General features: G+C 40.4%; 1 protein-coding gene across 1 annotated transcript in view; it reads left to right on the top strand.

Moving 5' to 3' along the window:
• The window catches only part of PTPRT (protein tyrosine phosphatase receptor type T), a 475,736-nt gene that overhangs the window by 182,668 nt on the left and 271,968 nt on the right, over positions 1-21,100 (top strand). The window contains exons 3-6 of the mRNA XM_062008833.1: positions 2,288-2,559; positions 9,577-9,658; positions 12,668-12,783; positions 15,405-15,579. Of these exons, the coding sequence (XP_061864817.1) occupies positions 2,288-2,559; positions 9,577-9,658; positions 12,668-12,783; positions 15,405-15,579 (645 nt within the window). The remainder of the gene's footprint in view (positions 1-2,287; positions 2,560-9,576; positions 9,659-12,667; positions 12,784-15,404; positions 15,580-21,100) is intronic.

Raw genomic sequence — 21,100 nt, 5'->3', positions numbered from 1 at the left:
TATTGTGCTAGACATGGTACAGCTTTAGAGTAGTTCTTTAGGGTAGGAACCTATGTATTATCCAAATTAAAAAAAGAAAGATGCAAGTTGCTGTCCTGTGATAGAAAATAATGGTGCAAAGATCAGTTTTCCTGATTTCCTACCCAGCGTAGGAGGCACTTGGTCAGAAACCTTGTGGGTGTACAGGAGCTCTGCTTTTCTTTACTGAGTGTTTGAATTGACTGTAACGTCGTCCTGAAGGATGAGATTTGGCAAAGGTGGGACTTGTCTTCTTTGTATCTTGTGCTGTTTCTCAAAATGGCATTGAAATGCTGCAGACAGTGCATTTCACAGCAGCTGCTGTACTCCTCTATCCTGTACTGCTCTCACTCTGTAGTTTTACAGTGCTTTTCCTCCCAGATTTTCATTTGAAGAGTGGTTCTTGGGACTATTCCAGCTTTATTTGTAAGAGAAGACGAGAAAGACTATGTTTGCTGACAGAGATCATGAGAGGGTCGTAATTAGTCTTAGAAAGCAGACTGTCAGGTTTCCAGCCTGCTGCCTTAAGTCTCAGGCCTGTGGGCAATCGTGCTTTCTGACAAGAAATTACCTTAGGTCATAGAAACAGAGTCCAACCCTCACTTTCTCAAAATGGCAGTTTTTTGGGTGGGTCTTTAAGAATAGTATATGTATTACTCACTGAAGATGGGGATTTTGTTGTTGTCTGGGAAGGGAATTAGATCAACAGTGAACATCTGTGAGGATCCCGTCTTACAGACTTGGATTATTAGCAAGAAATGAGAAGTTTGGGTTCAGCTGTTATGTTTCTCAAAGTTCTTTGCTGTAAATCTGGAATTTCTTCATTTGAGGCCACTTTGATTTGCAAGATATCAAAATGAAAGATGGGGTTGCCAGAGAGCATCTTGCCTATAAATTGTCATGTTTTTAGTACAGCCTCTTCCCCAGCCGTGCTTGCATTGTGCTTGAATTTTCCAAGGTCTCTAGAGTGGGTGATTTTTGTTTTGATTGACTTCCTTCTGCATCTGTGCTTTTCAGTCCCTTACAAAACACACATATATCATATAAACACGGGGCAAAACAATTTTTCTCAGAGAAAGTTGCTGGTATACGTTGATATAAATTTAGAATATGTAGTTGTTCACTGCACAGAATTGATCAAAATGTTTATCTGACTCATCCTGAGTGTCGTGCTGCTACGGCATGGAATAGGGAAAGTCAATAGGTTAGAAGTGAGGCAGGGCTTTTCAAACTCAATCTTCTGTGAACTGCAAGAGGCCAGCAGAGAAATACATTTGTAGTATGCCTCGGCAGCAGCATCAGCACTGAGAGTGTCAAGAGGGCTGCATTTGATTAAAAATTATCATGCCTGGCTGCTGACACACAGATTTCTTCTTCTTGTCTTGGTATTTTCTTCAGCCTTTTCTGAGTGTGTCTGTACACACATAAAGGAGATCCTTTGTACAGAATTGAATCAACTAACTCTCACCGTGTTTTTCTGTATTGCGAGCATTTGTCACCCTGATGCATCTGGGAAGAGATGAGTTGAGACACAATGTACTGTAAAATAACTGCTTGATGAATCAAAATGAGAGTTCAACATCAAGTGCCATGGTTAATATGATGCAAGCTTCCAGGTTAACAAACTCATAAATTGTTTTAGTATATATTTTCCTCCATAAATTCAGCCTGTCCTTCCCTCCTAGAAGAGTAATTGTCCTTGTTGCACTATTTGTAGTCAAGATGTTGCTGTTATGCTAAGAAGCCTCATTCATTTCAGCTCTGAAAACTGAATTTTTCTTAATGCATTATGACCTTCAAAAGTTTTTAGTGCCAAGATGTAGGGTTCATGGGTGTAGACTGTGGGTAGAATGGGTAGGGACCCTATAGGGGAAACATCAGCTGAGAATTGGATCTGTTGTTGCAGTTTTTGTATTGAATATGCCTTTAGGGGACTGTACATGGTAGAAGAGCCTCACTGCTGCTTGAAGTGTGAATATGCTTTTATTAGAGTGACTGTTTTACCAAAAGGTTATAAGATAATAAAAATACTTTGAAGTTATTAAAGAGATTGTAGTTGGCCCTCAATCTATTTGTGTATGTACCCTGCAGTTTTAATAACCTTTCTTTCAATTACTTAACAAGCAGCACAAAATACCTACTTTGACTTCCTCAGATGAATGTTTGTTTCCTGGTTTCTGAGGGAATCACTGGCTTTTCTAACAGAACTGGTTTTACTGCAAAAGCCAAGCAAAACCTCTCTTTCTTTTCTTTTTGCTTTCCCCTATAGGCTCCTTCATGATGGTGAACAGCTCTGGGCGGGCCTCTGGGCAGAAAGCTCACTTGCTGTTGCCTACGCTGAAGGAGAACGACACGCATTGCATCGACTTCCACTATTACTTATCCAGCAGAGACCGTTCCAGTCCCGGCTCTCTGAACGTCTACGTGAAGGTGAACGGGGGACCGCAGGGCAACCCCATCTGGAACGTCTCGGGGGTTGTGACAGAAGGATGGGTGAAAGCAGAACTTGCTATCAGTACATTCTGGCCACATTTTTATCAGGTATGAGTTTGTTGTGGTTTGCTTTCTTTTTCCAGCAAAAATTTGACTTGGTGTGAGCTAAACTGCTGTTAGCAATAGACATCCTAAAAATCAAATACCCCCCAGGATTTCCTATCAGAATTCATTTACATATAGCAGTTTTATAGCAGAAGTGTATGTGGTATCATGACTTATTTCTTCCAGCTTCACCCTTTTTCTTCAGCTGTTATCAGGTGATGGATAGACTGCTGAGAGTCAAATTATTGGCAAGGGAAAACCCACTTGTTTATCAATCAGTTGGCACAAAAAGAGACTTGTGTAGGCATTTTCTATGGCACTATGTAAACAACTGAGTGTCTAGGTGTGTAACTGTATCTCTGCGTTTGGCCCTTGGTTGGTTCCATAAGAAGGAACATCTGTTCACTCAGCTTTACAGCTGGACTTTTCCTGTTTCTATGTGAGGACTGTAAGTACACAAGCTGCTAATCAAATCTTGTACTATATTATCAACTCTTCACCAGATCCTCCATCTCTCTTTTTAGCACTGCTTGTAGTGTTGTTTTACTCGCTCTGCTAGGCAATGTATATTTTTAAAAGAAGCACAAAGTTGAGGCCTGTGATGGGTAAGTTCTTTTTTTCCATGATGTGGAGTCCCTCCCCACGGGAGACAGTCTCTCTCAAACCTCTCCAGCGTGGCTCCTTCCCATGGGCTGCAGCTCCTCATGAACTGCTCCAGCCTGGGTCCTGCCACGGGGGCAGCTCCTCACACCCTGTCCCAGGGGGATCATCCATGGGGAGAATAGTCCTTCAGAAACAGACTGCTCCAGCCTGAGCCCCTCACAGGGTCACAAGTCCTGACAGCAAACCTGCTCTGGCTTGGGCTTCTCTCTCCCTGCAGACTCCCAGATCCTACCAGGAACTTGCTCCAGAGTGAGCTTCCCACAGAGTCACAGCCTCCTTCAGGCATCCACCTGCCTCAGCGTGGGCTCCTCCATGGGCTGTGAGTGGGTCTCTGCTTCCTGGCTTGTCCTCCATGGACTGCAGGGGGACAACCTGCTTCACCATGGTCTTCACCACACGTCACAGGGGAATCTCTCTTCCAGGGCCTAAGCACCCTCCTCCCCTCCTTCCCCACTGACCTTGGTGTCTGCAGAGATGGTTTCACATTCTCACTCCCTGTTGCTGCTGCAGTTTTGCATCTGTGCAGCAACTTCTTCCCCTTCTCAAATACATTAACCACAGAGGAATTACCTCAGTCACTAATTAGCCAGGCCTGGGTCAGCTATGGTTCAGTCTTAGAACTGACTGGCATTAGCCCTGTCAGCTACAGAAGCTTCTGGTACCTCCTTGTTTAAAGAAGCCACCTCTGTAGCCCCCTGCCTACCAAAACCTGGCCCAGGCAAAACCACTACAGCAACAGTCTGTGGGTAGCAAACAGCAGGTGGGAAAACTTGCTTTTTTCCTTATTTTTTTTGCTTCTAATGACTGAGTAGGTCTATAAAACCCACACTAAAGTAGAATGCTTTAGTGTTATGCCTCTGAGACCTGGAGGTATCAGCAGAATACTTGGAACACACTATGCAAGGTGAAAGGAAAGGGATAAAGAGATGCAAATGCGTGGAAAGTGATGTTTTAAGGGCTGCACACAACTTGTAGCTTGTTCTGAAGTCATATGAAAGTGCTTATACTCCATTCATAATAATGTGAACCTGGTCCTGAACCTGAATTGGCTTCATAGTAGGTGCTCCACAGAGATAACAGGAATGATCTTTCACCCAGATAATCAGTGCTTGAAAAACCTGCAAAAGACAGTCTGATCTCACACTAAGAGAGATCTTACTCTTAGATATACCTATAGTAGACTTCCTGAGTCTTACTTCTTTTGCAAGTCCCTTTTTACAGGTCAAGTTTGCTTTTCCTGAGCAAAAAATCCTTTAAATCAAACAAGATTTTTTTCTCTCTGCAGCACAAAAATGAACAGATTGGAAGGCAGCAGTAACTGCCTAGGAGTGGTTCCTTCCTGGAAAATGCAAGGGACCTGTTGATGAACAGGAGTGATATTTCCTTCTATTTGTATTTGTATTCTCATTCCTTAAGTGTGGCTTTTAAAACCAGCTATTACAAAGGATCTAATAGACTGATCTATCATCAGTGCCTGACTTTATAAACCATCTTCTGTTCATGGGTTGTAAACCTGTGAGTTTTTCTACATTTAATTAAGTTTTCCTTAAAAAAATAAACCAACACCAAAACACAACTTTAAGCTTGCAAAAGTGAGGAGGAAAACACTGTGAAGGACTTGGTCATTAGTGTTATCTGGCAGCCTAATGTAAAAGTTCTGGCTAAGGGAGTCTGGAGGAGGGAGGATGAGAAAAGCTTGGGTGTAATGTTGCCTAGGGAGTGTCTCTTTTCACATTCACATTCTAGGATGTGCATGGAGAGCTCTTTATATGCAAGAGACCTGAAAGTATGTTCTGTATTTCAAAAGCACCTGATAGGGAAAAAACAGCCTTTTTCCTAAATAATGAAATCTGTGCCGGTCAAAATGTGGATTATCCTCTTAGTGCAGGGAAGCCACAGCATCTGAAATTGCCATGTGCATCAAAGATTCAGTTGCACAAAAAATCTGAAACTCTGTGCCCTGGGTCTGAGGCTTTGACAAGTACTTTGAGCTTTGGAGACGTGACTAGTGGAAAAGCTCATAACCAAGCCAGTTGATAGTGGTGGTGCTTTACATCTGGCAGTTCTTTGCAAGGGTCATATGAGTCATGTGGATCCAAAAGCACTCTGCTGAGATACAGATGTGGGGATGATGGAGATTTATAATGTCTGCCCTGGAGTCACTCGTACTCGGATTCCCAGCCTACAAGGGTTTTCAGTGTAGTGAGAAAAAGCCATAATAGTTCTTGGAGAAAGGTAATACGTGTAATCCTGAATTACTGCTTGCCATAAGGATGAACTTGGTCCCACAATGCACTAAGGGTAGCACTAGAGTTTGCCAGGAAGTTTTTTTGATGTATAGCAAGGAACATTATTGATCCATGCCTGAAGAAAGCTGCTGTACCACAGCGGATGAGCCAGGCTACATTGCTAACACAGACATTGCTGCTATAGAGCAAGCAGTGAGATGTAGGATTTTTTTATTGGTGAGGAAACATGAAATGACTTAGTATCTGCAGTTCTCTGGGGCATTGAAGACTGTTTTTTAAGAGTGAAGCTTCGCATTTTGTTACCTATATTAATTTCTGAGAAGTTCCTGAAGTGTAAAGCAATGTTAAATACCTATGTCTCAACCATTATATTGCATTTCTGAGTGAAGTGCAAGGGCATGAGAGATATTCCGTGTGAAATTGCAGAACTAGTCCCTGTAAGCATGGACTCCTGCCTTTCTCATGTTGGGTCTCAATTCCTTGTTTTCAGGAAAACCTGGATGCTTCATTAATTGCTCTCTTTGACAGGACTGAGCTACTACAAAATACAGAATCATAGAATGGTCGGGGTTGGAAGGGACCTTTAGACATCATCCAGTCCAACCCCCCTGCAGAAACAGGTTCATCTAGATCAGGTCACATAGGAACATGTCCAGGTGGGTCTTGAAGACCTCCAAGGAAGGAGCCTCCACAACCAATGTGGAAGTTTGAACTCAGAAATTCTGAGAAACAAGAATATCTGAGTGTATAGATGATTTCTAAAGGTCTCTTCCAACCCCTATGATTCTATGACTCTAAAGTGGAACAATAGTTCAACAACAAAATACTCAAAACAATATTGTGTGAGTTGAGAGGCATTTTTTACTCCTTTCAGTGGATTCTGCACCAAGTGTGCATAGGCTTTTTTAAGAGCTGACTCATTTGCTACCAGGATAAGTTATATTATGCTGCCCAATGATAGGACAAGAGGCAATGGGTATAAGCTCGAACATAAGAGGTTCCAAGAAATACAAGGAAGAGTTTCTTCCTTGTTCAGATGAGGGAGCACTGGAAAGGGCTGCACAAATGAATTGTTTTCTCCTTCTCTGGGGACATTCAAACCTCACCTGGATGAGTTCCTGTGTGACCTACTCTAGGTGCTCCTGCTCTGGCAGGGGGGTTGCACAAGATGAGCTTTCAAAGTCCCTTCCAACCCTTAAGATTTTGTGATTAAAGACTCTATGCATGCCACTAATTAACAGAAGATAATTCTTTATGTATCAATGCTTAGTGTCACACACTAATAGCTAATGCTATTGCTGTTAGCTATGCTATGAGCTATGCTAATAGCTAATGCTATCTTGGACAACTTTCCTAAGTCTTCTGTTTGCAAGAAATGGAGAATTCATTCATTGTGGCTCATAGGTTCTGCTCACAAATACAAAACTAAAGTAAGACTTTGTAGCTGTAATTTTGCAGTTTAAATCTGAAGGCAGTCACAGTAGTTGCTCACACAATCTTCTCAGTAAGTGAAATTTTCATCATGAACGACTTTTCCTTTCTAAAATATCATTTCCATGCTAAGGACTTGCATTATATGTTTTATTTTTATACTGTGAAGAACCTTGATATTGAACAAAACAAGTGGTGATATTTTTTGGACTACTTTGTCTCCCAGAGACTTGCTCCATCCTGTTGCTCCTTGAACAGGCTGTTTTTTGTCTGCCCTCCTCTGCCATAGAGCTTTGTTTCTACATCTTGTAGCTTTTGTTAGTTTGCATCTCTGTTTGTTAATATTTACGTTCTGCCTGTTTTTATCATCTTTTTTTTTCTAATGGATGTGTTTTGGAACATCTTCCGTCTGGATGTGTTTTGAATTGGGGGAACAGATCTTAGAAAGTCATGGAAACATGAGTAGGAACTACATTCTGGAAGCCCAAATGCTAAGCAAAATGATTAACAACAGTTCTGTATTTCAGAAGGACGTATCGGTCCACTTTCATAACCAGAGCATGCAGGGATCAGCATTTGGACAGGTGAATCTTTGGTGTATTAAATCTTCTGATGAAGAGGATGAAGAAAAGACTAGACAGTGGCTGTCTGGAAACACCAGCTTTTATTTAGAATGAAAATAAGTGTTGAAAACTGGCTTTAAGTAGTTAAATTTGTGTTTTAGAGATGAATTCTTGAGATCACACTTTACTGAAAAACTTTCTCCAACAAAACAAGTAGCTGCACTAGAATACTGCTCTAATAGTAATAGCTGTGCCAGCTGAACATGTTCATTATCTCTGTCCTTGGAAACATTATTGTATATTCATGCAAACATGAGCAATTTAGTACAGTGTGAACATTATTTTAGTAAGAAGGAATGAAACTGGGAACATCCCTTTGAAATGCAGAGGACAGCATCCATTACATCTCCACCCATTCTTTTTGGTGCTTTTTTTTATGAATAGTAAAGGATGGCACTTCATTCCTTTGGGAAGAGAATCACTGTCTTGAGAGGAGAGGGAGCACTACCAAGCTGGTAAATCAGTCTGCATTTTTCTTTTTTTCTGTTGCAGTTCAACATTTCTAATCTCTGTTCCTCACAGAATATCTCAAGTTGGCAGGGATCCATAAGGATCATCAAGTCCAACTCCCTGCTCTTTGTAGGACAACCAAGCAATAAACTATATGACTAAGAGTACCTGAAAGGAAGTTGTAGTTAGATGGGGGTCAGTCTGTTTTCCCTAGGAACAGGCAATAGAAAAGAGGGAACAGCCTCAAGTTGCAGCAGGGGAGGTTGAGGCTGGATGTGAGGAGGAATTTCTCTGCTGCCAGTGCTGTCAAGCATTAGAAGGGGCTGCCCAGGGAGGTGCTGGAGTCACCGTCCCTGGAGGGGTTTCAGAGCCGGGTGGATGTTGCACTGAGGGCAATGGGCTGGTGGGTGACAGGGCTGGGACAGAGGCTGCACTCAGTGATCTTAAAGGTCTCTTCCAGCTGAAACCATTCTATGATTCTGTAAGAGTGTTGTCCAGATGCTCCTTGAACTCTGACAGGCTTGGTACTGGGGACTGAACACCCTCCCAGAGAAGAGACTCTCCCTAATGTCCAATCTGGACTTCCCAGTTGCAGCTTCATTCCATTTCCTCATGTCCTATCTTTGGTCACCAGAGGAGGGAGATCAGCACCTTCCCCTCGCTGCCCCCCAGGACGGAGTTGTCAACCACGATGAAGTCAGAGTCTGCAACTCATGTCCTGCTCTCCTGTAACTGAGCAAACTGCACCACATTTAATACTGTTTTCTCCCGAATTTTTAGTTAGCTTATTTGGCAGCAGTTGACTACTTTTACTGATCTCTTAATCAGTTTTTTGGGCTTTTTTTTGTTCTGCACCACCGATTTTCAGATAGCCTGAATATTTTTAGTAACAGGATACTTCAGGTCAGGGCAATTTTCCAGGTAAAATCACAAAGCTGTAGGGAAGAATAAGGGGTTTCTTCATCTGTAAATGAATATTTGTCTATTCAGACCCAAATTAGTGGAACACTTTAACTACCCAGATATATAAATAAAATAGGAAGTGCTAGTTCATGTGCCATTAAAGCAGAGAAATGCTACACATGGTTTTTAAGAATATTCGTTTTCAGACCACGGTAGTTCAATCTTGGGAAAGGCAGTAATTTGCTTTCTAATACTGCAATGGCATGCCTGCCAAATCAAGGGTTTCTCCAGATGAATCTGTGCAAAGTTATTGATTCAATAAGAGAATTTTCTCTCACATACAGTGTTCACCAACTTTCTGAGGCATACTACATATATTTCAAATGATTATCCACTTACTGTTCTTGGACTGGTGCTTAAAGTGAATATAGATGTGTATACATAGGGTATATTTTGCTCTTCCAAATGGAAGAAGCATAGAGTTGTCTCTAATCCTAATGAACACTGCTCTAACATTTTGTTTTCCATATCAAAAGGATTTTCAGTCTTTGATATGCATGTAGATACTGAATTCCTTGGTATCCCTTTGTTATTGATGATGAAATGACTCAGACTTTGGAATAAAGCAGAATACAATGACTGTCCAAACAACTAGTGTAGCTATTCTTTTAAAGAAAACTTTGCCTTCTTTTGTGTTTCAGGTGATATTTGAATCTGTCTCTTTGAAAGGCCATCCAGGGTACATAGCTGTGGATGAAGTCAGAGTTCTCGCCCATCCATGCAGTGAGCACTTGTTTTTTCTAACTGTATCAATATGTTATGTACCAGACTTTGCAGTTTAAAGGAGTCCTTTACCCAATGTAATCAGTACTAAAATGTCATCTTGTACCCCTCAGAGACACCTAAAGACAATCAGCCCATAGGTAGCACCAGGACATCTGTGGAAGTCTCTCTTCTTCTCTTGTTAGGAGAATGTAAAACTGATTGTTTTATTATTTCTGAATCATATTGCAGTAGAAAACAATCTAAAAAACTTGTGATAATATCCTGTGTGGTTAACTTAAAAGAAGAAGAAACAAATTGTTTCAATATTTCCTTGGTAAAGGACATATCCCAAAGGTGTCTCTGTCAACAAATGTTAAACCTCTTCAGCAACCCCATAAAGATATTAAAAATAAATCTGATTCAGAAAATACACTTGCACAGGAGTAGAAACTAATGCAGGTTCATTATGCTGTTAAAAAATATTTTACTGCCTGCTCCTGCTCTTGCAGCCATTGTAATAAGCTTAGATGTTAATATTTCTCTTTCTATTTAAAGAAACCTTGAACCTCAGTCTTTTTGTCTGAACTTGTCTGGTTTCAATATGCATCTGCAGTGGCTTGAGGACTTTGTGTGCCTGTTCTATATGTAGTGTACAGTTTCTTCTAAAGGCTTTTTTTTTTTAACAGCCCCTCTCACTAGATCACAGTAAGTCAGTCACAGCTGCTCACAAAAAAAACCCCACAGATCATATTGATCAAATCAGCTGGTTTTCTTGCAATACAGAATTTCAAAGAGCTGCCATTCAATGTGACTGACATGGTTCTGCTCAAGTTTAACAGGACATTTCTGATAACTGCAGTATGCTTAATTGCTGTTTAACTAAATTATATTTGTATTTGCCATGTGCTCATTGCTTAAGCCTTTGAGTGCATTTACTTCATTAAGAAATACTTACAATCTGTATTAACCAGATGTTGCTGATAACTGGCAGCATCCAGACAAATCCCCTGAACGGTCTGTGTGTGTTCCACAGCATGTTGGGTGATAACTGATGCTTTTACTGGGGAAGAGGACACAGAACTATGAGGCAAAGCCTAAGCAAGAAGACAATGGGATTTAAAAAAAAAGAGACAGGATGCTGTGTTACACCCTTGCTTAATCAAGCCTTTGATTTTATATCCATGTCACCAAGGATATGCAGGTCCCTCTTAAAAATGAAGTGCATTCTTGGTGACTCAAAACCCAAATGGTTTAAGCAGTTAACTGCTCCATTTTGAATTGGTTTACAACCTGCAGAGTACAGAACTGCAGGTTCTTTTCAGTCTTTGTAAATGCTTCTCCTGTTTGATTTCCAGAGTTGTTTTTATTGTTCAGCAATGACAGCAACCAGACTAAATGTCACCAGAATGTGTTCCCTTGACTTGTACAGGCTCTGCCCCTTATACTTGTTTCACCATTGTAACTAAAATACAGAGACCATGAAGGCTCCTGATGACCCTGGAGGTTACTGAAATTATTGGTGTTAGTTCTTCATTTCTGCTTTACCTTCAGGGATGACAGTGTAGCAGACAAACTTAAGTATCAGCAGAACCACAGTGAAGTATCCCTAATGACTTAGTAATGGAGAAGAATATCTTCCTAGTGTTGGCTTTTTTTTGTCCCCTGGATGACTGGAGTGCCAATTTTTCATTGTGTTAAAAGCTCATTGACTATGTGTGCATGAGCCCTTGCCGTTTAAGACAAGCCCTGTGCTCTGGAAGCTGTGAAGATCTGAGGACTGGAAGTTTGGAGTTTGACTGCCATCACCCAGACTCTGCACTTCCACAATATTAGGAGCTGACTTGTATCTGCCCACCTTAGACTGCAGCTAGAAATTACTAGTCTGCAAATATCTTGTAGTGCACTCTGACTGTCACCCAGAGGTTGTTTTCCAGTAAACTTTGACATGAATTACTGATCCCCATAATGATACAGAGTCACCATCTTTCAGGAGCTGTCAGCAAACTGAGAATGTATTGAATGGGATAGAGAAGCTCAGTAAAAACATTTGACATAGGCACGTGTTCTCTGGTCATGTGTCTGTAGTGGACAAATACTTCTATGTCAAGCTTCATGCACACCTTCTTTTGAAGCTATTTGGTTTCAATTGAAAGGATGTCCTCTGAAATAATGCATTTCATTGCTGTCTAATCATAACTAGAAAATGGAAAGACAAAGTTGAAAGCCTCCAACCCTTAGAGTCTCATAAGGCTGATCAGTGTGTCCTACTACAACTTTTCAAAGGTGCACAAACTCTCTTGTAAAGCCCAGCAAGAACTTAGTTCATGTAAAAGTGTCACATGCACCTACAGTAATATTTTTTATTTTCTCATAAGTTAATTTAGAGGTAAATGAGTGTGGTATTTAGTCAAAAAGATGATCCTCTGATTTAATTCCTTTGTGAACAAATGCAGTTTGCATTTTGATCTCAGCCATTTAATACTGAATTTGGTATCAGCCAGACCACTGATGTGAGTGATCTTAAACTAATGCTGTCAGGTACATGAATATTTCATTTAATTTCTGATTTGATATTAATAACACGTTATTATTCTAAAGGTCTAGGAAGTATTTGATAGCCAATCAAATAAAAGGGGAAAAAAGACCCTTGTGAAAATGTGCTTTGGGTCAGTCATGCTCAACAAACTCCGAAGCATTTCATTCTTTTTGACCTTTTTAGGAACACAATTTTTTGAAGAAAAGAAATTACTCAATTACTCTTTATAGCAAGCAGAGAGAAACTGTGATTTGATCTAAATCTGTGTTTTCAGATGTGCCAGGGCTCTGTATGATCCCTTAGGCCATCCTCTGTCAGATCCATCATCCGCCTCGCTCTGCCGCGAATAGCTAAATACTCAAGGACAGCTTTATTTTGCAATGTCACTTTGTCAAGGGTAGACCCTAATGCTTTGTTAAGTTTTTATCTGTGTTGGTGTAACTCAGTTACCACCTTGCTCTACCCTTGTAATTCTTTGCATCTTTTGTCAGGAAAAGCACCTCATTTCCTACGGCTTCAGAACGTGGAGGTTAACGTGGGGCAGAATGCGACATTCCAGTGCATTGCTGGGGGAAAGTGGTCTCAGCATGACAAACTGTGGCTCCAGGTAAAGTCATGTGCTTTTTTTGTGCTGGGTTTTTCTTTTCCCTGGTTGATTTGGATGTGGTTTGTTTACTCTTTCATGTAAAATAAGTAGATAAAGACTAGCAAAATCTTTTCATCAAAACCCTGTGAGATTTGATCCTAAAGCCGTTGCTAGTTGAGAGTTTAAGGTGACAAGGTATGGAGGCATCATGCAGGAGATGGAAAAAATGGCCAGTGACAGCAAATTTTTTGTTACAAACAAGTCCCCGTGCACCTGTAAGCTCTCAGTCATAAAGCAGGAGAGACAGAGCAAGTGGAATAATTCTTCATTCCTGCTTTATTCTGCAGTTTTCTTTGCTCTTACCCTCCAAAAATGGCCTTTGCCCTCAGTGACAATATGTGAAGAAGGAAACCTACTCTAAGATCTAGAATTTCTATAAACAGGCACAACCAGTTTGTACCCACTGTTTTTCTTCTTTTCACTTTCCCTTGGCTGCATTGATAGCAGGTTTTTTAGTTTTAGTCACTCACTAAGAGACCAAAACTCCCCCCTTGAGGTCTATATTTTCACCACACTGGCGAGACGTGAAAGACTGTGTTGTGCTATTCAGGTGGGTGTAGTAGCAACCTTAGGAACTCGTTTCCAGTTCTAGGCTTAGAAATGGAACATATATCAAACTGAAGTTGTGGAGGCTGTGTTTGTCATTGAAGGACAAAATTACTTCTTCCACCCTTTAGTGCTGTGATTTGTGGTCTCTGAACATTACCAAGCACTATACATAGAGCTCTTCTAGAAGCTTTTGGAAGAGTTGTGCTCTTCACTTTACTGGCACTCTTCCCTGCCATTAAACACCTGATGCTCCAAACAAGTCAGGAAGATTCTCTTGCTATATGTACTGTGCACATACATAAGGCCAACATAAACTTTTAGAACATTTAAGCCAGTCAACAGGTTTTTCTTCTCAGTTTGGACTGATGTGACTGAGAGTCTGATACTCATGTTTATAATATCTGAAGCAAACAAGAATGGTCTTTGTTATGGTTGCTAAGGCATACATAGTTGAATAACAAATTTTCTTAACCTTTTTTATTGACTTCAGACATTTTAAATAACTTGGAAGAAATAACAGTTTCACATCTAATTTAGATACTAGGGAAGGAATCAGTTTACTTAATCATAGAAATGAAAGTACTAGGAAAAAGACTTGAGCTACTGAGCAGTGTCATCAGCATCATATAAAAATGACCTGACAGTCACTTTAACTGTACTATCATCACAGCTGTTCTCCTAAAAATTAATCTGGTATTCATTAACCTCTGGTGTACTGAGATAGCTTTTTAGCTTTTTCTCTTTTTTTCCTAGTTCTTTCAGTTAAATCTTTCCACAGTTACAACTAGTGTGTAAAATCACTTCTGACCTGAAGTGGTGTGAATCTTTTTCATTGAGGAGATATGGGAGGAAATCGTTATTTTTGCTAGTGAAAACCTGCTTTCCATTCTGTAGAATTGAAACATTTAATGAAAATAACCTTGGAAACACCCCCAAAACCTGATGACAGGAAATTAGCAAAATAGCAGAGTGTTTTCCTTAAAAATTCCTAGACTATCTGAGCAAGTTCAGGTGTTCATGCTGTGGAGAACTTCCATTTCAATCTAATTCTTCATCTGTCCTTTTTCCAGGTGGGAAAATGTAGTCAGGCATTGGTAGAAAGGTTAATTAGGAATGCTGGACATATAAGAGTATCTGCTTATCCAACTGGTTTATTGAAGTCGGTCCAGGATCAAAGTTTTACATCTGAAAATGCCAAGTTTATGAAACTTGTGCATTTGTAGCAGTTACCCAGGGGTATAAAGTCATTCAGCTGCCATATTCTCATATCCTAGCAAGGTCTTTAAATTCAGTATATCTGATTGCAGAGTCTGCACCCTCCAGCTTTTTCAACACATATGTTGTTATATGTGTAGTATGTATATGTATAATACATCAAATGCTCAAATACATTTCAAAGATGAAATAAAACTTAAATATATGTGTAAGAATATTTAAGCCTTAGTTCATACAACCTTGTAGATTGTTCAAGGGGATGACTGGCAGGCTTCTCTTGAAAAAAAGTACTTGCATAAAGATACTGAAGGGAGTGGAGCTTCTCCCTTGTGATGAAAGGCTGAGGGAGCTGGGGCTCTGTAGCTTGGAAAAGAGGAGACTGAGGGATGACCTCATTAATGTTTACAAATAAAAGGGTGGATGTGAGGAGGATGGAGCCAGGCTGTTCTCAGTGATGTCCAATGAGAGGACAAGGGGCAATAGGTACAGGCTGGAACAGTGGAGGTTCCAAAGAAATACAAGGAAGAATTTCTTCCCTGTTGAGGTGAGGGAGCCCTGGCAGGGGCTGCCCAGATGAGCTGTGAAGCCTCTTTCTCTGGAGACATTCCAAACCCACCTGGATGAGTCCTTGTGTGCCCTGCTCTAGGTGGTGCTGCTCTGGCAGGGGGATTGCACTGGATGAGCTTCCAAGGTCCCTTCCAGCCCTTAAGATTCTGTGATTCTGTGATGTGACTGTGAAGGTGTAACAAAAATGAATTATATATGTGTGCATAATCTGTGTCTTCATAACTCTAGATTATTCTTCTCTGCCTTTACAGCAGTGGAATGGAAGGGACACAGCATTAATGGTCACCCGAGTGGTCAACCACAGGCGCTTCTCTGCGACTGTCAGTGTGGCTGACACCTCTCAGCGCAGCATCAGCAAGTACCGCTGTGTCATTCGTTCCGATGGTGGATCTGGAGTTTCCAATTATGCAGAGTTAATAGTCAAAGGTAGGTTGCACCAAAGCAGCAGGTCTATGCAACATGAGTATTTCCTCCCAACTGGCTTCCATGTATAAAAGTTGACATCCTGTTGGACCTGCTTCTTTCATCCATAATCGAGTAAGAGCAAAAGGGGAAAAATGACATGAATTTCAATAATTTCCTTAAAACAAATGTTTGATTCAAAACTTTGCATACAGCCCTCTTGATAAGCTTTTGCAGCAATGCATGGTATCTATGGATACTTTTAATGTAGCCAACAGAACAGTTTGTCTGTCAGCCAGCTTCGTCTGCCTTCCTTTACAGTATTTTATCAGGCGTCAGTAATCTTATGGTTGAGCATTGCAGATCAGAAGAGTTTGCTCATGGCTGCTGGGAGTAAAGGACAGGATTGATTCTGCTGATGTCCTGGAGCATACAGTAAAACATCAGTAGTTCTTGAATGATGCTGGGGCTTTAGCCTGTTATTTATTGCCATTCAAGAGCTGATTCTGTGCCTGACACATAGAGCTGTGTCTTAATCCTACCTCCATGAGATGTGTGCTATTTACTGTGCTGCCTTTTCTTTTGTTAACTTACTCTGAGCTGCACCACAGGGATGCTCACTACCTCTTAGGTGGAGAGATCAGAAGGTGGCAAAGTTGCTCCTGAGACGTTCTGCAGTTGAGGTGGAGGCAACATCAAGTTGGAGTGGAATGTGGGTCTGCTCACTAAGAATAATTTTGTTATCTAAATGTTTGCTTTCACTGTGAAAGTGGAGGGTTACTGGAGAAATAAGATCTCTTTTGTCTGCTGTAGTGCTTTCTGCCAACTTACTCTGTCACTTCATGATAAGTATACTGATGCCTTTAGAATGCCTGAAATATAGAGTGCTGGGTGATGCAGATATCCAGACTATACAAATCACAAAGAGAATGCTCCTATTAGATGCCAAGTGCTTTTAATTCCCACTCAGCGATCTTGCATCTTGTTCAAACCTGGAGGAGGAGTTGAACACAATCTTCCAGCCAGATATCAGAAAATAACCAAGTTGAGGACGTGACTGAGACTTTCATGTTTACTGATATAAGAAGGGGAAAAAATAGAAGAATAAATTATATAAACATGAATTGTAGGATGTCCACTGGGAGAGACGTTATTAGACTTATTGCTGGGTTAGTAGACTTATTGCTGAGAAGAAGGTGCACTCCGTCTCTTCTCTCCAATAACAAGTGATTGAGTACGAGGAAATGAGTTTAAGTTGCACCAGGGATAGTTTAGATTGGACATAAGGAAAAACTTCTTCACTGAGAGGTTTGTCAAGCATTGGAACGAGCTGCCTGGGGAGGTGAGGGAGTGCCCATCCCTGGAGATGTTCAAACACACATAGCTGAGATGCTGAGCAATGTGTTTAGTTTAGTGAAGGGCTTGGCAGCGTGAGGGGTGTGGTTGGGCCTGATGATCTTAAAGGTCTTTTCCAACCCTAATGATTCTCTGATTCCTCTTCTCCTTGCTTCTGTTTAGTAAGCAGGTAAGTGGTTCATTTAAGGTTAGTTTGATGCAGCACTGTGTGTGACACACTGGGATTGCACGGGTGAGTGCTTCCAACCAGACTGACTAATTTTAGTGTGGATAATAGCAAATTTGTAATGCATGCACACAGGCTGAAATGAAAGCAAATTGGAATTGTTTAATTCTGAAGAGATATTTATTGAATTGCAATAATGTACTTGGGTATACATTAAATTAGTCTGTAATTGAGGTTTTGCTCAATTGATAGTCCTGCCCCTAAACCTACTCAATTCAAGCTAATGCTCTGCTTCTCACATATATTGTCTTGATCAGTTGAGCATTAACAACATAGGGGATTTCTTCCTATAAAGGTTTAAAAGTGTATCTTTTTTGTGTAAAGATCTATTCGTTTCCCTGTGCATAAGATGTTTTATTGCAGTGTTGAGAAAGGAAAGAGTTATTTACATTTCTCAGTACTGAATGATAGTGTTTGATGGACACAGAAAGAGAACTTTTGCTTTGAAATACATGTACTACTCCTACATCTTAAGTTGGAACAATACGTAGCTATTTCAGCAAATGAAATGATCAATGAAAGTAACCACACCACCTTCTGCTGCCCTCTCCAAGTCCTCCCCTTGTCTGTCATTACTAAGAAGAGTAAATTGAAAGCAATTACTAACAGGAGTGATTATTGTAAAGCAATTACTGGAAATCTTGTACAAAAATCACAACTTTATTAGTTTCAAGTTATTACAGTCTGCTTAGTGGCAGGAGATACCTTTGTAGTGCAGTGACAATGCTTTTCTGTAGACAGTTATTTGCTGTGTATGCTAATACTTTTCTGTTTTCTGACTCTGTTGCAAGGCTTGTATAAATGACAATACATTTCTTCTTTTCTTTGCACTCTAGAATCACAATAGTCAAGCCAGAGAAACCTATCATTTCCATCTGTACACCGTGCCATCTTTTGGTGCTCCAGTGGAAATAGCTCCTCTCTATTTCTTATCTCTCACTGTTGCACATGCAGTAATTTAATACAATTTCATACAGGGAGGTTTTCAAAAAGCTCAGAGATTCTGTCTTACTGTACTGATCACACAGGAATGAAAAGCTTCTCGTCTGTAATTTTCTTCTAAGTAAATCTGCGTGGCAGTTACTCATATTCTGAACTAAATGTAGGTTTTGCTTATGTAAAAGATTGTTTAAAATACTGTGGAAATTGACTGGAACCTTATCATTTAAGGTCTGCATTAATGATAGTGTCCTTCTGGGATGCCTGCCATTGTATGAAAGGTAGTGAGTTACATTTTAAACCCTCTATGTGTGTGTGTGTTTATAGAGATTTGTTTGCAATTGGGTTTTTTCCCTGATTCCTTTCATATACTCTTTATGCCTAAATTCATTAGTCAATATGTGGTGGGAATCCATGGAGAGCTGATAAAGAGGGATTATTACAGCATCTATAACCTATTTTTCATGAGCTAATTCTGAGATTTTTCACTCTTCAGGAAGTCCCTCAAAGTTATTTTGTTGCCACCTGATGCAAATTCTTTACAGGCTCGTGGCATGTTCTTAGGGTTTGTTCTGCAAGTTAGGAGTGCTCAACAGAGCCTCTCTGAGCTCAGAGGATATCTTCTAGTTCTCTTCAGTTTTGTGTCAGTTGATTTTCAAAATGTTTGGTTAGTCAACACAGATAAAAAACAGCCTGTCTCTTAACTGAGTGGCTTTCTGTCATCCTTGTGATATTTGGGACAGCTTGTCTTTTATCAGTCACTCTTTTCTTGAGGTTTTTAGATGTGTGAAGCTGATGCCTTCAGTAACACCAGAGGGAGAGGTGGTTTCTTTTTCTGAGTTGCTCACTGTTTTTTTCTCTAGGTTGTTTCTGCTATGATGCTTGTCACTGTAATTGTGCCATCTGTTTAGCAACTCACCAGGTACACGGTGGAAACTGCTCTAGTGATCTAAGTCATTGCCTCAGAAGACAATGGAATTTTAAAAACCCCACAAAACAGAAAAAAAACCTGCCTGTACAAACACCAAACAAAAAACCATCTCAAAACTCCCTGTCAGGTTATCTGAGTTGAGATACTCATGTGTGAAAAACATGCTAAACAAATGTATATATTTAAGCTTCTCCAGTATTAACAATTAAAAGGGAGACTCATCAACAAAAACTTTTGAAGGTATTTTGACTATCTCAGTATTTATTATTGGAGCTTTGTCCAGAATAGTTGCAGTTAATTGTTAAACAGCAGGAAGGGCTTTCTGGAGCTTAAAAATAGTAAGAAATAAAAACCATCTCTATTCTACTGCTGAGCCTGATCTTGGGCTGGAGCTGGTCCTAAAAATATCACATCAGGCCCTGCATAGGTTGCCTTGAATAAAGCAAGTGCAATGTAGGTATGAAAGTATATAATATGGTATTACACATATGGTACTCTAAAGATCTTGGTCCTGGGAGGAGATAAAAAAATCATAGAATCACAGAATGGTAGGGGTTGGAAGGGACCTTTAGAGATCATCTAGTCCAAACCCCTGCAGAAGTAGGTCAACCTAGATCAGGTTGCACAAGAATGTGTCCAGGTGGGTCTTGAAGACCACCAAGGAATAAAGGTGCTTTCGATGTAATTGTTTAGGATGCTTACAAGCTCAAGGCTTTCTCTTCATATACAGCAATTACTGAGAGAGGTGATGGATATGAAGAGATTCTTTAAAGTTTTTATTTGTTGATTTGTTTATGTTTTTAAAGTTTACTTTCATGCCTGATGCATGGAGAGTTCTGCACCCCAGCATATTCATGACAAATGTATTTGTCATAACTAACATAGTATCCTTGCCATCATTGGGTAACACAGCCATTGTTTCTGTGGTGGTACTCAGGTGTCTGCATTTTACTTGGAAGGTTGAGAGGGTGTTGATATGAAAAGCAGACACTGTACTGTAGCTGTCCTCATTTGCCATCAGAGTGGCTGGAAGACCAAGTCCATTCCCTCCCTTGGAACCATTTAGGAGATAAGTTCAGCTGTGGTATAGGTACGGTTTGGATTTTACTGTTCTAGTATGTGTTGATAAGTTCAGATAGGAATTTTCATGCCTTCCAGCTGCTTATCAGACTCATCCATGTCACAGAAGTTGCTGGGTAGATTTGGATTCATCTGCCTGAGTAACGCACATTAATCAAGGTCCTCAAAGTTATCACCTTGCAAAAAGGAGAAAGTCTCTTGGTGGAGCTTCCAACAGTATCAGTGAAGCTGTGATAATGAGAGTTCCCCTCAGGCTGCCTGCTATCTCCTTCTCCATTTCTTTCAGTTTACACAAATAGGTTTAGTCTGCAGAATTTGCATGTACTGTACCATGAGAAGTTAAGTATAGGTTTGATAAAGCATATGATGATGCTCTTTTGAACACTCCACCAGCACAGAGCGGGTTGTGTGTGTGTGCATGAGAAACGTTTATGAAGGTTATGCTGCCTTTGAAACTGCTGAATGGGGGAGAATGGCTTTATGATTGTAGAGTTGCTGAAAAAGCCACTTGCATTGCTTTCTTTCCTTGCAGTCACAATGGTGTAGGGAATGTCATACTCCCTTCCTTGGTGTTCACATCTGGCTGATAATTACTTGAACTTGTCATTGCTTTAATAGTCTACTTCAGTGTAGTCCAATAGCAGTTGCTTTAACTCAACTTTAGTCATTAGATGGGTGTGTTGGAAAAAGGGGAGACAAAGAGATTACAAACACTCATTCACTCTCCACAAGAGCTTTAACTCTACTTTCTCTTCTCTCAATCCAACTTAATATCTTTCTGTGAAGGGGATGGGGCAGATAGGAAGGCAGTTAGCCTAATCTCTGTGTGTTGTTTCAAAAGGAAACATTTCCTTCTTCTCTTTAACCTCCAAAGTAGAGCTGGGAAATGAAGCCATTTCCTTAAGGACTGATTAATGTGTGTGTTATATACAGGATCCAGTTTTCAGAGTTGCACCGAGTGCCACACAGACTTGCACCAGCACTTGCATTCCTTGGTGCTCATGTTCACATTA

The sequence above is a fragment of the Colius striatus genome, chromosome 16 (genome assembly GCF_028858725.1).
Source record: "Colius striatus isolate bColStr4 chromosome 16, bColStr4.1.hap1, whole genome shotgun sequence".
Taxonomy (NCBI): Eukaryota; Metazoa; Chordata; class Aves; order Coliiformes; family Coliidae; genus Colius; species Colius striatus.
The sequence above is the reverse complement of the archived record's forward strand: the minus strand, read 5'-3'. Positions and strand labels throughout refer to the sequence as shown.